The sequence below is a fragment of the Numida meleagris genome, chromosome 1 (assembly GCF_002078875.1).
Source record: "Numida meleagris isolate 19003 breed g44 Domestic line chromosome 1, NumMel1.0, whole genome shotgun sequence".
Taxonomy (NCBI): Eukaryota; Metazoa; Chordata; class Aves; order Galliformes; family Numididae; genus Numida; species Numida meleagris.
This window is the reverse complement of record NC_034409.1, coordinates 25,047,154-25,064,547: the sequence shown is the minus strand read 5'-3', so window position 1 is coordinate 25,064,547 and position 17,394 is coordinate 25,047,154. Positions and strand designations below refer to the sequence as shown.

Sequence of the window (17,394 nt, the reverse complement as noted above, 5' to 3'; positions counted from 1 at the left end):
CTCCTTGAGTTTGAACTCCACTGATGAGGCAGCAGCCAGGTGCTTTCTCAGGGCACCCAGAGCTTGAACCACCTCTCCCGGAGATGGCTGTTTGAAGCTTGGGCCCTGTCAAGAACCTGCCCGAGCACTGGCTGTATTACCAACCTGGACTATTAAAGCTGCTTACAGGTTGATTCAGGAGCTCATGTGGGCTCAGAAACTTTTACAGTTTCATATACCCATAAATGTCTAAATGTAAGCTTTTTGTGGTTATTTTTAGGTATTTGTCAGTAAAGCATGCGCTTCGCAGACTTCTGAATTTCAAACAGGAAGCCCAAACAGTGCAGAAACTGCATCTCCAAGCTCTTTAATCCCACAGGACTGTAATTGAAGGTGTTAGAAATGGGAAATATGGTTCAGGTAGTTACTGGATTTAAGTAGCGATGTCATGACAAGGATGAAAGACAGCTTTGAATGTCTCCTCAACTTAGATAACTGTAAATTACAAAGAGTAGGAACTCTTGTCAAGTTAGGAATCTACCTTTTGTTTGTTCGTTCTGGGTGTTCTTAATGGCTTAAAGGGGAAAACAAGAATAGATGAAAGTAAGTCTGCAGAGGGACATCATATTACTAAGGTAGTAGTTGAAACATTTTCAGGTTGGTTGTTCCATAGTGAAGAAAGCAGCTTTGTGTTCCTTTGGCAAGCACACGGCTGCAGCTGTGCAGTGCAGTGAGCCACTGCAGGGAGCTGCTCCGCAAAAAAGAAAAATTACCTTTTTGATTTTGCTCCCTGCGTGGTTGTGTAAGTGCTTGTGCAAGCGCAGGTAGAGAGAAAGCCAGGGCAGGTGCGCGTACTTGGAGTGGAAGTGCTGACTTCTGCTGTGTTTTGAGTGCAAAAAAAAGGTTGTGGCTGAAGATAATGGCTTGAGGACTTGCATTAAAGAAGTTCTCAGGTGTTTTTCTTTGGAGTGGGGAGTTGTGTTGTTTTGTTTTTCAACTTTTATCTGCTGATACTGTGTTTCTAAAGAGGCCTTGCAGGTAGATGCGGGTGAAATCATGGGCTTCGGTGCCTACAGAAGTTCTTTTAAGCTTCAATCTGTGAATTACTGTTTAGCTGTGCACCTTTGGGATGTGTAAAATAAGAGAACCTTTGGAGACAGGGTGTTTCTTCATCCATGGTTCTCGGCTCTCTTGGAATATGTTGATTCCCAGACAGCCATGGACTGAAAGCTGAAATGTGAATGTATTATTGCTTTTCTTTGTCATGCTATATATATATATGTTTCTTTTTGCCAGTAATTCAAAATATGAGTGACTCAATTTCTCTTTCTGGATCTGTCATTTATAACTATGTGAATGAATCAATGAAACAGGAATTGTGCATTTTCACGTCTGGGCATTGAAGTTATCCAGCTTTTCATGATTGATGTGAACAGAAATAACCACAACTTTATCAAACTACATAATCTGTTGTCTTTTAGGTGCGTATAGCAGCGAAATTCATCATTCATGCTCCTCCTGGGGAATTCAATGAGGTTTTCAATGGTAAGTGCCCTTCTGCTGCATGTTTTCAATTAAAGCAACTGTAAAGCATATTCCTGATTACTCTCCTGAATTTCATATAGCTTAGTTTTTTCAGAAGCTCACTTGCTGCAAGAGCTTTGCAATCCTGGTTCTATAGCTTGGCACAATAAGCTTTGCAGTCACAAGGTAGCTTGGAGTTTAAATGCAAAAGTGATAAAGTACCACTTCTCTTTGTGGCGTGGGGATGAGCCTTCTTTCTGTTTCTATTCAGCCACGATTTAACAGTTGTGTTCTTTTACAAGACACGTGCTCTTATGTCAGCATTTCACAATTATTATATTACAATTATATTTTTCAACAGAAACCAAACTAAAATTAAAATGGCCCTTTGAATATCATTTTGAATAGTTAACCTTGATTATCTAGAGGGATGCTGCTTAAACTGTGGAAGGAGTATTAATCGCCTGCAAACATTTTTCACATTTAAATTTTGGCATCCTACATTTTACTGATACGTAGGTAAGCTGTAATGAGACTTGAAATTGGTTTCCTTCTGCTATTAATTCCTACACTTTATCAAAGGTGTTTTTTCTATTAAAACTTGTTGCATTTGTCCTGAGCCTATGTGTACAGGCAAATACAAAGTGTAAGAAGGCATACATTGGCTGCTGTAGCTTGTAATAGCTCTGGTGCTATTTAGGTAAGGAAGCAAGGTGAGTACGCTAAACTTTTAGCGAGTGGCAGGAGCTTAAATTTGTTAAGAAATGTAATGAGAAGTATTTTGTTCTTCAGTTAAACCATGAGTAGGTAATTAATACATCAACTTAGCTTATAGTGTACCTGTGAAATGAACTGCTGGTGAGCAGCTTGTCAACCCAGATTTCTGACAGTGAATACAATTTCTTCTCGCAGCACTGCTGAAGCTACTATTAAGGTGGTTGGTACTTAGAGCTCCCTGCGCAATAACGCAGCTGTGTGTTTGATGGTGACGCATAACAAAATGTTTAATTGTAGATGTCCAGCCAAAGACTTTGTTGTTGGAGTGCTAAATATCAAAAGCATTCACATACAATTCAGACTGACTCCTTGAAGGGGAAAAAAAAAAAACAACTTTAAACCTAAAATCTCCAAATTGTTTTTGTTAAATATAGAGAAATGCTTCAAATATATCACCGATATTTCTTTTCATTTTTATATTTCTTTGGAATCCTTAGAAGAGTTCCCAATGTTATAGCAAGACTTAAACTTTTGTCTTAGAAAAATGAGTATTTTAAATTTGTAATTAAGTTGCTAGCATATTTCTTTCACGATGCTTTTATCTGTTATGTGTATTTGCATTAAATTGTAAGGTGGTTGTTCTAAAATAATGTCTTCTAGATAAGTACATGAAATAACTTACTCTGTAGTAAAGGCGAAGTCATTCTAAGGAGAGTAGTGACTTTCTTCGCATTTCTTCTTATGGTAAAAGTGATCTTGTGCTATACTTTGCTCTGACTACTAATTGTCAGTAGGAAACAGTAACAAAAATAGTAAGGTTATAAGAAAAGTCAAGTACCACAGATTCTTTATTAGTGTTGTTGAGCTAAAATAACCACTACTATCAATATTGTGCAAGAGTTTTTGTAGTGTGTCTCATTAAAGTGAACTTGTATCTTCTTACCATATTGCATTGGAAGGAGTCCCACTTCTGTAGTGCTTTTCTCATTTAGTTCAGTTGAAATTAGAAAATATGAAGCAATGGATTTTCATGCCTAGTTGCTTATATGGTACAGGGTGGTTTGGGTTTTAATTCTTTTGGATAATTTGTTGCCATTTGTTATGTGACTGGAACAAATCTTTGAATTAAATGGACTTTTGTGTTATCAACGTCTCCTTTCAGATGTTCGGTTGCTGCTTAATAATGACAATCTTCTCAGGGAAGGAGCAGCCCAGTAAGTACCAGGAGCCATGTACTCAGTTGCATAAAAGTCATGTCAGTAAGACTTCCATTGGCAGTAAGTGATTTGTTTGAAAAGATGCTTTTGCCAATAAAACCCTGTTGTGAGCGTTATGCATCTTTGATTAAGATACAGAATTTTGGCAGAGAAGAAATCAGTGTTGTATCCTCATGAGTTAGAGGAACTGCTTTTGAAATGGGAGACCTGGATTGTAGAATTCGTCTCCAGCTTTTTGGATTTTGTTTTCTGTTTATTGGTAAATGTTGTAGACACTGAACTTCTAGAAGTAGGGAAGACCCTACTTTTATATGGAGACATTATGCCCACTCTATTTTATGCCAAATTTAATTTCCTCTGTAACAATAGAGATGTCTAATTGAATAAGAAGGAACTCAGTGGAATTTAGATTTTCTTTCACTTTCTATGGGTTACTGTAAAGCTTATGTGTCTGTCTGAGGTTACTTTTGAATGTGAATCATTGTGTAATGATTGGAATGGCAATATCAGTGCTGAGTGGATCAAGGTGAGCCCACGTTTTAGGGTGTACTAGATAATGAGACAGTAATATAATTTTTTTATCTATTATCATCCAGATTATTAGCTAATATTTAAGTATTTTATATCCACCAAGGAAAAAAGATTGTGCCTGATGCAGGTTTTTGGTGTTTTTTCCTCTTGTAGTGCATTTGCACAGTACAACTTGGACCAGTTTACTCCAGTAAAAATTGACGGTTACGATGAACAGGTATGAATACAATGACATACTTGCAATGTTCCCTACATTTTAAAAGACGTTCTGGTATGGGAACGTACTTGGGAAAGCAAAGGAAAATAAATGCATCCTCTCTACTAAAATATAGATGTTATGGCCCACCAATGGTACCCATTTAGTAAGTTAATCATATAGAGCATCTAATGAGCTTGCAAATTCATTATCTATTGTCCTGTGTTATTGTCCTGCATTCAGTTAGGCCTGATTTGGAGCTATAGAAATTGTTTACCTGTAGTCTTTGAAGACATTCTAGATAATAGAGAAGAACTTCTAATTGCATTTTTTGTTTCAGTAAGAGGGTAGAAATCTGGATTTTTGTGTCAGTGTTTCCTGTTAGCCTCCTCCTATCTTGATATATGTGCATATTTTGTTTAAAGTGTGACTCTTAGAGGAATTTCCAGTTAAATGTGCACTGTCATGTACAATTGTACAAGATATTTTTTTCCTTCTTTATTCTATCCTAATGCAATTGACTAAAATTTCATAATACAGGTTTTGATAACAGAACATGGTGATTTGGGAAATGGAAAATTTTTGGATCCCAAGAACAAGATTTCTTTTAAATTTGATCATTTAAGAAAGGAGGCTACTGATCCTAGGCCTCATGAAGTTGAAAATGCCATAGAATCCTGGAGAAATTCAGTGGAAACAGCAATGAAAGCATATGTGAAAGAACACTACCCAAATGGTGTATGCACGGTAAGTAGTGGATTATCTGGGTATTGTGGTGTTGGCGTCGGATAGACTTAACATCATAAAAAAAAAAAAAAAAAAAAAAACAAGAAAAGAAAAATACAGCTGTCATTAGTGTTGTCATCCTTTACTGTGTTCCATGAAAATTATGAGGTAAAAAAAAAAGAGTAATACCAGTGTCACTGCTGAAGGTATTACCAGTGACTCTGAAGACTAGATTTTTTACTTCAGCAATGTGCCATTTTAAAATCTATAAGGTCTAATCTTATTTTGGCTTCTGTGAATATCTACAAATTAAATTCCAAATATTTTATTCAGTCAATAGAAAAGTTATGTAAATGCATTTCATTCCACTTCCTTATGTGTCAATAATGCGTACCTCCTTTAATAAGAATTTAAAATGAAATTGTAACTAACTCTTGGTGAACCAGGAGCATAATTGGTTTCAACTGTACAGAATTAGTCCTTTAAGGGTCCCTTAGGGAAAGAAGGGAAAGCTTCAAATGTTGAATGTTTCAGCAATTACCAACAGGTGGTTACTACAGGTTATATTTATATTTTAGTCCTTTCATAGAAAAGGCTTAAATCTCAACTCTAAACAAGTATTATTTATGTTTCTTAAATTAAGACCTTCTGTAGATTACTGCAGATTGGCCCCGTCGATCCTGGCTACATGGTAGATTATTTAAAAATAAGTAAACAAAGATTCCGTAAGATACAAATGTCTGTCTTGGTTTGGTTTACTGACAAAACTGTCAGTAAAGCAAACTCCTTTCTCTCCATCACTTGTCCTATATTTAAAAATGCGATATTCTTACCACCAGGATCAGTGGGTTCTGTGGCTTCTTAAAATAAAACTCTAGACATAAATAGCATTTGATTTGCTGCTAGGAACCCTGTGACTATTTAAAGTTTGGCAAATTGATTTATGGATAGCTATCCTGGGCTTTGTATTAACCCAATGGAAAGCTAATCTAGTAAAGAAATGAATATTCACTTGCTGATTTAACATGATGAATTGGATTCCTATACAGTTAGATGAGTGTCCAAGCTTCTAGAAAGCAAAGCAGATTGCACTTTCATCAAGATAACTCTGTATTCTGTGGTTTTAGGGAGCGCAGCGAAGCAGAGGACTAAAGCTGCCTTTTTATCACTTTAGCAATGATCTGTAAAGACTTGAATTGCTTTTTAATTGAAGAGTAACTGGTATCTGAAATTCTTGTGGTAACATAGCAGTGACTGCCGTGACAGTATGTGGGCTTGAAATTTCTAGTTGGAAAAAAACATAAACAATGACAAAAGCCTTTGCAGTATATAGAGCTTAAAATGCTTGACCTCTAGATTTTCTAATCTTACTTTTCTTCTTCTTAATATATAATCGTGTTTCATGTACTGAGTATTATGTGAGGATCATACTGATTGTAAAATAGAATTTTACAGTTAATTGGAATGTATCCTAGGACCAGATATCACTAAGCAGTTTGAACAAGATAGCTGAAATGTTAACTCTGCTTTTTTTCATTTCTAACTAAGGTGTATGGTAAAACAATTGATGGACAGCAAACCATTATTGCATGCATAGAGAGCCATCAGTTCCAAGCAAAAAATTTTTGGTAAGTTTCTATATGGATACAAACACAGTGAAATACAGTTTATTGGACAACTGCACCGTTGCCATTACGCTGATTATCCTTTGGTCAGCAAAGAGGTGCATTTACACCATTCATCTTTCCTCACTAAGCTTTTCTGCCTGCACTATAGAAAATGTTGGGTGCTCTGGAATCTACACATAGCAGTAGTAGAATTAGATCTCATAGTATCAGAACTTTCTTGTTTAAGTGCAAACAAAGCAGGAATCAAGACGCGGCTACAGTACCATCCTAACACAGCTTTAAGGTACTAATCTTCTAAAACATTAACCTCCTAGCTAAAACGAAAGTGCCTAATTTACAGGGAAGAAATCAGGTGAAACTACAATCTCCCCATACTGTTATTTGGATGTTTGAAACTCCTTTAAGCAATAATGCAAGATTATTGAATTTGTTTCTACTGGATGGAAACAGTTGCCCTGGAACAGAAATTGTAGAAGAGCTGAAAGAGCTGAAAGAGTTTCAGCAGTAGCAGACAGTCTTTCTACTTTAAGGTTCCTTTCATTCAAGCTCTTGGTAGCCTACTGTGACGTGTGGATTTGGCTGATCCAGCAAAGTTTCCAGGTCCTGGAAACAAAAAAATGGTTATATATGTCTAGTAATAAAGAAGGAAAAGAACACTAAAGCCTTTAGATATTTTCAGAAGCTGAGTCTTGTTGTTAAAAGGTCCTTACTAATAAATGTCCTTGGTCTTCATCCAAATCCTAGGATAAGTGTTCCAGGAAACTGTTCTCCTCATGACTAGTTATGGGCTGAATATTTATGATTTGAAAGATTTTGTGCATGTGTAGTTCCCCTGAGTATGTCATTCTTTTCTGTTGACTGACAGTTATATATTTTATTTTCTTAACTAATGAGGTGAAATCTGATTGTTTTGTTTTTTTTTTTTTAAAGGAATGGCCGTTGGAGGTCAGAATGGAAGTTTACAATCTCCCCTTCAACCACTCAAGTGGCTGGCATCTTGAAAATTCAGGTATGCTTATCCTAAACTGTGTCCTGATCAGTGAAGTCTCCAATTATCAGGAGAGACTCAGGCCAATGTATTAAATATTTCAAGAGAACTGAGGAGCCCCGGAAGCCAAAGAGAGAACAGTTTAGTTAAGCGTTAGCCACTTAATTGCGTATTTGCCTGATTCTTATGAAATAACATAATGATTCTGAGGACTTCAGAACGTGTATTCGTCTTGGATGGGCATATACCTATTTCAGTTTCCGGTACAGTGAGCCAGCACAAACTTGAATTCCACATTACACAGAGAAGCTTCTTGAGGGTAGACCTTTTCTGAAGGAGGGATTTTTATTCTTGTTAAGTGATAGTAGCTTTTTTTTTCCCCACATTACCCACCTTATTGTTTAGAAAGATAGGAGCCTTTGGTTTCAGTCATTCTGTTATCTGAAATTTTTGAATCTACATCTCCTTCATTAAGAATCTTCCCTTTCTGTTGGCTCTAGAGCGTTCGGAAAGATGTTTTCCAAGCAGGAATGCAGAATTCTTGAAACAAGAGCAAGTCTGACTGTCATGTGGTAGGCAGGCGAACTTGGCTTCCTGGATTGGTGCCCTGGAATGTGTACGCATATTTTGCAGGAGGTTATTAAAACAGTTCTGGGATCAGGGGCTAGAATCTTACTGCAGCCGGCCTTTCAGCGTAGGAGGGCTTCTTGGTTTTGTTGCCTTTTTTTTTTTTTTTTTAACAAGACATAAGCCAAGTTCTCTTTTCCTGCTCTTTCTGCAGCCTCAGTAAATTTTGCACTGACCTTACTGCTCAGTGACTTGATTTCAGAAAGAAGATGTGCCGAAATGTTTTCATGGTGGGAGGCTTAGTATGTTCCTCTGGGTTGTGGTAGCTGTGTTCAGACCTACCCAAGCAGGGAGCCTGAATCTGATTTCCCACTTCGAGGCAACTTCTGTAACAGCTAGAATGATATTCAAAGTGTGGACTGTTGTCACTATGTTGTTACATCGAGATGGTCATAGTAAGCACCCTAAGTAACTTTTAGACCTGGTTAAGACTTTGGAAGAATCCAAGTAAACTGTCACTTAAATCTGTCTTGCAACAAAACATGCATTTTGTCCACAGCATGCGCTTCTGGTTAAATGTCTAGGAGATTTTCCAGCATAAGCAGACATTCACCTCATTCTGGGAAATCTGTGAGCAAACAGCTGTGTGATGCTTAGCTGCCTGCTGGACTAAATGACAACAGAAGTTTAGCCTGGTAGCCTAGAAAGTAACCTAAGCAGGGAATTGAGTTAAATGTGCATCTCAAGCTGATTTTGTCCTTTATGACTATCTTGCATAATTAATCAAGATGTTATTTCTGCTCATTGAAGTACGTGTTTTGGGAAGCGATTAAAGGTTTGAGCTCTTTGCTTCCCTAGGATGTTCCTTTTTCACTAGGAAATGCTGAATTCTGTTTGAAAGTTTTAGAAACTTTGTATAATTTCTTCAGTGTACATAGAAGTACCTTGAGTGCTTTAATTTATTTTAAGGATTGAAACAAGCTTCTGGATTACAAACTTACTATGACCTTAGTCGCTTGGGGAACCTTTGTGACAACAATACCATGTTGCTTTGGTTCTGATAAGATCTTTTCTAAGTACCTTGGGGGAAATTCCAGCACCACCTGTGTTCAAGTGTCTTATCTGCCCTTAAGGTCACATATATGGTCTCTTCCTTTTTTTCTTATTCTATTAATCCATTCTAATAGAGGGGAATCTTAACTGTTCTAACGTCTTTCGGTTTTAATTTTCTTTTAATTACACATGATAAATACTGTGCAACAGCAGTCTTTTACTAAAACTTAAGTCCCTTTGGTGCTTGACATGCTCCAGCTGTGCATGGAAAACAGTTGATAAGTGTGTTGGTTACTGATTTTATCTGTTAGATAATCTGTTATTCTCATCCCTCCTTAGTTAACCTTTCCAGGAGGTTCTGTTCATAAACATCATCCTTCTTGTAGTCTTCTGAACCCAGATTTAGCATTCTAGAAGGATGTCAGCAGTGAGGTATAGTACAGAACAGTTACTTCTCATACTTCACGTGACATAAGAAATCTCAGGATTAGCTTTGACTCTTCATCCCTTTTAAATTTTTAGGCCTGGATGTTTGCTAATAATGTAACTTGGTGAGACAAATATTTGTGCTGATGGCTTTAGAGCACAGGGGAGATTTGAGCCCTCTCCAATGGATTATGACAGAGGAGGCCAGATTATACCTTGCTGGGCTCAGTTGTTTCATTGGAAGGGCTCATAGTTTTGCACTGAGTAAGCGCTTCTCATCTCTGAGGAACTGGATTGAAAAAGGCTGACAGAAGTTTCAGCCTGTGATGTTTGATTTGAAAATGAACTAATCTTATACCTAGGATATCTTTTGTTGAAGAACAAGTAATTGCCAATAAGCAAAATAATAAAACACAATGGATCTTATGAAATAGCGTTTTCTCTTATAGGAAATACTTCTTGTACTTAGGTATAGCTGTCTTGCTATGTAATATTCTCTCTTTACTTTGTGTAAAAGTGAGGTCCTCTTGCATACATCATGATCATAATGTATATGAAATCATAGTGTTGTGCACTGATCACCAAATTCAAATGTTATCTTGCTCAGTAGGGTGAGGCATAAATGCTTCTGTTTCTTAGAACATCAGTTACAACAATTGTGTTGATCAAAATTGTACAAGTATCTTTAAAGATACCTCTTTAAATGTCAGAGTTGCATAACTTTTGTATCAGTTATTTTGAATGATTACATGTTATTTCATATATGCTTCTGATTTTTTTTTTAAGTTCTCTAATAGTTGCAGATCCTTCTCTCCTTCCCGACTGAATTTAGAAGAACTAAAGTTAGCTTGAGTGGAGTTTTACCATTTACCTCTTCCTGTAAAATATGCAGGGAAGCTGTTTGTAGATGTAATATTTCAGATGTGAATAGATTTCATTCTGCCTCACTACCTGATCTTGTCAAAGTTCGTACTGAAAAGTTCCTTTGTCTACGTACGTACCTGATTTTGAGCTGTACGTAACAGGGAAATACCAAAAACAGGCAGGTAAAGAAAGGGAAGCCTAATGTTGCACATTTCCTAGCACACAGTTTGAGCAAAGCTGGAAAGAAAAGAACTTCACTGTATCCTGAAGCCTTGCCAAAACTATTCTTGTGTTAAATATATCTTTACCACTTGCAGAATTTTTAATAAGGTTATCACATAAGAAGCAAGTCCTCTACTTCCTGTTGCTAATCAAAGCCTAAACTTCTTTGCATGAAATAGTACTTGAGGCAAATCAATGCCAGATTGCCGCAGCAGCTTCTTCACTGTTGCCTTTCGAAAAGTATTTAATTTCTACAACGTTTTGATTTTCCTATATGATGACATTCTGTAACATTTAATGAGTTGTTTGTTTAATTTTCTGTAGGTTCACTATTATGAAGATGGTAATGTTCAGCTTGTGAGCCATAAAGACATACAGGATTCTCTAACAGTGTCTGTAAGTGAACTTCAGAGACCTTTGTGTGTACATTGAAGTGACTTCTTGATTTAAAAACAGAAGCTAGCTTAAAAAAAACTTAGAAATTTGAGGGCTGGTTTTCTTTCCTGTGCGAATGAGAATGAATATTCTAATCTGTGAATATTTTATATGTAATATTTTCTACTTTTGCATTACAACTACATTTAATAATTTTAAATTACTGCAATTACATGTAGTTAATGTTCAATCAAAACATTTTTAAATTAACATGTGCTTGCATGTGGTTTATATAAGCTAAATTCGCTTTGGTAGTGCTTTTAATCAGCTTGCTGTCTTGTCTTTCTGCATTTCTGTTGTATTCAAATTTTGGCGTGCAGTGTTTTGTAGATTTAATTTTTGAGTATGAAGTAGGTTTGAGTTATAATAATCCACTTTATTAGTGCAGCTCTAGGAGATCACCTGTAGTACTGCTTTGCTCATGACAAGGTAACCTGTATGCTAAAAACTAGGAAGCAAATGCTGCCAGCTGAGAAGCAGTAGTGAGTACTTTGCCTTGAGTACTTTGCCTTCATTTCCCCCGTCTGTAGCTGGTGCTTTCAACATCGTGGTTTTTTGTACAAAAAGCCCTTTCAGAGATGCTTCAGGTTGAGAAGTACTAACACTTCTGGAGTTTAAAGTTTTCTTTTCAAGTTCTTTCCAGATGGATACTTGTAGCAATGAGGAGCACAGGGTTGAAATAAAAATTGTTTGCAAATGATAGCAGATGTGTCCTGTAGGAGTTGGTCTTACTGCAAAATGAACTGCTACTTTTGGAGTAATAATCTTCCTGCTTACTGGAGGTGGTATCTATAGGCAATAAGATTTCCTGCTGGGGTGTTCTTTAAGAAAATTTAAGCCTGTGAAGTTAAACTGGTAAAGGGAAATTTTAAACATGAACAGTAGAAGTATTTTAAAGATAATGACTAATAGTGACTCTGTGGGTCTCAAAAGCTTAGTTCATCAATAAAGAACGTTGTTCATTAATATAAAGCAAGGCTTGTTGGCTTTTCAGTTGCAATAGCAGCACAGAGAATGGGAGACTGTGGTGCCAAGAGATAACACTTCTCGAGCTGTAGATAGAAAATAACTTTCAACCCCCTAAGCAAAGGGTTCTGTTTAGTCTTTCGTTCAACTAAGAGGTGTTTCAGGTGGAGCTGTCTGGAAGGTCTCATTTCAGTAGCTTTTACTTCTCTTTCTGTTGGAAGTAACTTAATCCTGTTCTGCAATTTAGTAAAGTGGCAGAAGACCAATGAGTAGAAAAACATCTTTTATATAACCTTTCTGCCTCCTGATAGAGCGAAAGCAAGTATGCTCCTGGTTACCAATTTTTAGCCATGGCTTTAAGCTTCATAGAGGGTAGAGGTTCTTACCTCACACAGACAGAATGGTAGAGTAAAAGAAGCCCTAATAACTTTGTTTTTGTTGTTTGGCAGAGAAGCAATTTTGTACCAGCAATGGGCACAAGTGAAATAAAGAACTGAAAAGTCATCTTGTTGCTGGAACTATGAATAATTGTAGCAAAGGTTATTTTTTTTCCCTAATTTTTCTCAGAGCCTTTGAAATCATTGTCTCAGTTCACTGAAAAGTCAAAGCCCTTTCATTCTGTAGTCCTCTTCTGCTTACTCTCTAGGACCTTCGTCTCTTTCTGCTGTGTTCAGGAGCACTTTCACAGCTGTTTGATGCAGCTTCTCTGAAACCTAAAACCAATTGTAGTTGAGCCTGCCATAGCTTTCCTCCAGACATGTAGTCCAGCCTTGTTCTTCCATTAGCACTTCTGTTGCCAGTGGTAATTAAGCTCAAAAAACTAACCCTTTGTATGCACAAGGGACGAAAGCATGTCTACCTTTTCAACCTCTGCTGCAAATGTACCTTCAGGAATGTCTCCAAGACCCAAGTTGGAGTTTTCTAAATTCATGAACACTCCCTTCCTTCCTGACACCTCTTTCAAGCACTTCAGCTAATTTGCCTTCAGATTGCCTGAAGGGTCATTGTTTGTCTTTAAAACAAAAAAGAAGTTATGTGCTTAAGGGTGAAGCACCATAACGCTGCTATCAATCATGATGAATTTTGGAAATTGAGTTGTTACACCCTCATTTTTGTAATGTTTACTTGAATATATTTTGAAGACTACATACAATTCGTGTTTTCTGCCTCAGCTGAGTTGCCTAATTTAGATTACTTTGAGATGAGTAATTTGGTTGTTGTCGTTTGTAGTTCGTGGTTTTTTTGTTCAGCTGATGTTCTTTAAGTTGTACTGGAAATTAAATGTTGATAATGTTAAAACAAGCAGAGTATTGACATTTAGAGACTTGTGTGTGCATCTTCCTATTTACAAATGCTGTTCTTTTTCACATATCTTTTTATCAAAACAGAGCTCTTAATCAAGGCATTTTAATGAGCTCTGTGGTAATCTTTATGCTTGTTGCAGTTGAACTGTTCTAATTTTTTAATGTCGTTTCTTACCACAGCTAAATCTAGCTTGACACATGTAAATAAACCAGTACTGCTGTGTATTTAGTTGATTTTTTTCCTCATAATTTTAGTTTGTACTCTAAACTCGCACAACTAATTAAGGTGTAACAAGAAAGAATGTGGCGTATGCCTACTGGATGAATGTTGAGTTCAGTTTTGCTTTAGTCACCGAATGGTCATGCGTTCTTATGGAGTCTTCTGCACATCTCTCATAATTAGTGGAATAAACATGATGTAAGTCCCCTTCAGAGAATCATGCAGTACATCTAACCTGATTTGAATGCTCTCTTTGTCTAGAACGAAGCCCAGACGGCGAAGGAATTTATAAAAATTGTGGAGGCTGCAGAAAATGAGTATCAGGTAGGTTGGGTAAAAACACCATACCCGTAATCAAAGATTACCGTATTTTTAACCAGAGCTACTATTCTGTAATGAGCAAGCTTGGTACTAAGATAATGGCATTTCAAACAAATACAGATAGATTGCATGCTGCTGTTAAATGTACCTGCCCTTTCCAAACCTTCTGGCAATTGCACTCACTTACATATAATATTAGTATAAGTCATTTTTTTTGGAGCAGAAGATGAATCTCTGAGGTCCCTGGTGTGTTTAAGTATCAGCAGTTCTGATCCCTTTCATCCCAAGTGCATTTCTTAAGTGGAATTTTGGTCCAGATTTTGTTCAGAGGTGGCTCTTTTACACAGCTTTACTAAATATGACTATAGGCATTATGTATTTGAGTTAGTCATTTTGAATTTAGAATGGTACAGCTGTTCTGGATGCCCTTTTAGAAGTGGTTTCATGTTAATTTGGGTCTTGAACATAAGGTAAATTTCAGACACCTTCTTCTGTCAGTTTGGAAAAAATACTCATTAGTAAAATTGTACTAAGTATCATATGCGTTATATTTAAGTCATGCTGTGTTGTCGACTGACTCGACCATCCCACAGAAATAACAGTGGAAAACTTTGGTGTGTGGAGTTAATGATGGGTGAGCTAACTGTGATCCACATTTCCTTCATGTTGCTGATTAACCGCATTGAAGTTTGCTGAATCACCTGGGCTGGAACCGGTCAAACTAAACTGTCTTTGCATAGTTTCAATCTAGATCTAACATTTTTTCTTCCTAAAATATTTTGATTCAGCATGTTTTTATTAAGCCTCTTTATGAAGCAACAGACTACACAATCATTTAACTTTTTATGTCGCATCCTCATTCTGTTTTTCACGTGTCTTTGTATGACTTTGTGTTTAACAGACTGCAATCAGTGAGAATTACCAGACAATGTCGGACACTACCTTCAAGGCCTTACGTCGACAGTTGCCAGTTACCCGCACCAAGATTGACTGGAACAAGATTCTTAGCTACAAGATTGGAAAAGAGATGCAGAATGCTTAAAATGAACGTTGCATGACTGGATCATTTTAGTGTCCTTGTATACAAATTAAAAAAAAAAATGACAAAAGGTATTTGGAACTGTCAAATCACCCAGTCAGCATGGGCTTTTGCCATTGAAAATCACTGTAAGTAGTTTGGTAGCACAAAGCTTAGCTAATTGATCTTTTTTTCCCCTTTTCTTTCTTTTCAAAGGGTTGCAACTTCAGTATAGCTGAGTATTTTCCTTTAAAGTTTCTGTTATACCTTTATTTTTTTATAATGAAGAAACCATGCCTTTAGTTTCCGATTACAAGTTAAGAACAGTTTGAAAATATTTTTGCATATAATAACCTTTTCTCTTGCTTTCATGTGAAATGGACAACTTCCAAAATGTGCTGGATTCCTCGTGGAGATCACTAGTGTGCAATTCTAGGTCAAAGTCAACGTGGAGTTAGCGATAGGAGTTGTTGTTGAAATCATCTACCCTTCCACTGTATGTCAACTTGGGGAAAGCATTTTCTATATTGTTTAAACCTTTCAGAATACTTATTTAGTGTTAACAAAACTTTTTTTTTTTTTTTAAGAAAAGGCCAAGGTCTAATGCTGTTTTAAGATTTTGAAATTAAATGAAAGTACTTATTTCAGAAATCCACTTAATGCTTTGTTCCTGACAGTTACTTAAATGAGCTTAAATTCCATTTGCCCTTAAGTTTTTATCATGAAACCACAAGTGTACTATAACAAGGCCTATTGTAATATATATACAATCCTGTACTCATTACTATGTCTGTCGTTTTTTTCCTTGGATTGAAATGTACTAAAATTCAATGTGACATTAAAATGCAAATTTTCTATTTATTTGAGTATCAGATTGCTTCCTGACATAGACTATTTATTTTTAGAGTGTTGCTTAAAACTGCCACAAACTTGTGGCACATTGGCTATTTCCAGTGTATTTGGAGATTTATTGCAGTATTGTCATCATACATGGTTTCCATCCACATTTACGAAACATCTGCCTATGGAACTCTTCTTGAAATGCATATCTTTTAGCTTCGTATGGAAGAAACTGCAAGACAAAAAATAACTTTTTTTTTCTGGAGAATACTTTCCCCATCTGATAGATCTGATATTGAAACTGAATTTTGAAAGAAAAGGCAAAATTTGTCATTACAAATGATGTATTTCACTGAATACATGGATTTCATTTTTAATTGGATGAAAGCCTGTTCTAAAAGATGCTTTTGGATTCTATGCTCACAATGGAAAAGCAAACAGCTTTTTTTTCTAGAAGCAAGTTAGTTATGCAGATTTGAAAAAGTAAAGCTTATACAAGGGTTATAGTTTTGTTTACAGCATGATCCTGTTAATCACCTTAAACTGCAAGTTACAGCGTAGTAAGAGAGAGAATCTCACCTTGTACTGTGTTTATAAAAATGTACACGAAAGGTAGGTTACAATTTCAGTTGGAATAGCAATGCCCCTAGGTGCTGTTCGTCACTGTTTTCTTTTAAAGGGGTATGGAGCTGACTGAAGTTCTTGAAATTGCTGTACTGTCTAGTGGAAGAATGAGCTTTGTTCTGCAACAGCCTTCCTGAAGAGTTGCCCTCTTAAATGTCTGCATAGATCAGCTCTCGAACCAGGTGGTTGTTCTTATTTAAAAGAAAGCTGGTAAAAGCTGTATGGAGCTGGTGGCAGTTCCTAAGTCGCTGTCTAGTCAGTCCGTCCATTTTCCTTAAGGCCTAAATACAAACCTTGCTACAGTATTATCTTCAATGTAGTTAAGATCAAGAAGAATAAAAGGCAATGAATGGGCTGTTAGGAGAACTGTCCACGGGCAACAACGGTGCAAATAACTACTCTAGCTGTTAGAATGTTATGTGTGACTGGAATCAGCACGGGCTGAAAGTCAGGATGCTATTTTTCTTAACTGAAATAAAAGGCTAATTTTAAATGTGTTCCTAATAAAGAGGTAATTTTATTGTGAAGTACTCGATGGTTGTGTTTTCCTCTCTGTTCAGTCAGTTCCGTGATGGTTTTAATTCCCGTCTTCAACAAGTAGCATCCGACAGGCTCAATTCTGCCACGGATTGGGTAGAATAAATTAGTATTACTTACAGTTTTTTCCCCATTTGCTAATTTTTACTCTGAGATAGTTCTATGCCTTGGACATCAAATAAATCCATAAAGTGATAGTGACAATAAAGCAATTTAGAAGTAAAACAAATATTCCGTTACTTTTTCTGGAGAGCATGTTATGTCATATTTAGGGGTAACGACTCCTCAGTGGAAACTGACATGAATTTATCAGTTGAGGTGGATGGCACATTCACAGTTCTTAATTTCTCTCAAAAGTTTTGGATGTTGCTTGCATTTTTATTTTTCTTATTTTTTTTATTTTTTTTTAACTTCTGCTGCTAAATTGTAGAACTTCACAACTTGCTTGGTAAACTCTAAGATATTCTGTGTAGGTAAAGCACTTCCTGAGA

General features: G+C 36.5%; 1 protein-coding gene across 1 annotated transcript in view; it reads left to right on the top strand.

Annotated features, from left to right (window-relative positions):
- Positions 1–16,896, top strand: part of CAPZA2 (capping actin protein of muscle Z-line alpha subunit 2) — a 30,263-nt gene extending 13,367 nt beyond the window's left edge. Inside the window, exons 2-10 of the mRNA XM_021384869.1 lie at positions 1,461–1,524; positions 3,383–3,434; positions 4,122–4,185; positions 4,705–4,911; positions 6,439–6,518; positions 7,449–7,527; positions 10,963–11,034; positions 13,825–13,887; positions 14,786–16,896. Coding sequence (XP_021240544.1) covers positions 1,461–1,524; positions 3,383–3,434; positions 4,122–4,185; positions 4,705–4,911; positions 6,439–6,518; positions 7,449–7,527; positions 10,963–11,034; positions 13,825–13,887; positions 14,786–14,926 — 822 coding nt within the window. The 3' untranslated portion in view covers positions 14,927–16,896. The remainder of the gene's footprint in view (positions 1–1,460; positions 1,525–3,382; positions 3,435–4,121; positions 4,186–4,704; positions 4,912–6,438; positions 6,519–7,448; positions 7,528–10,962; positions 11,035–13,824; positions 13,888–14,785) is intronic.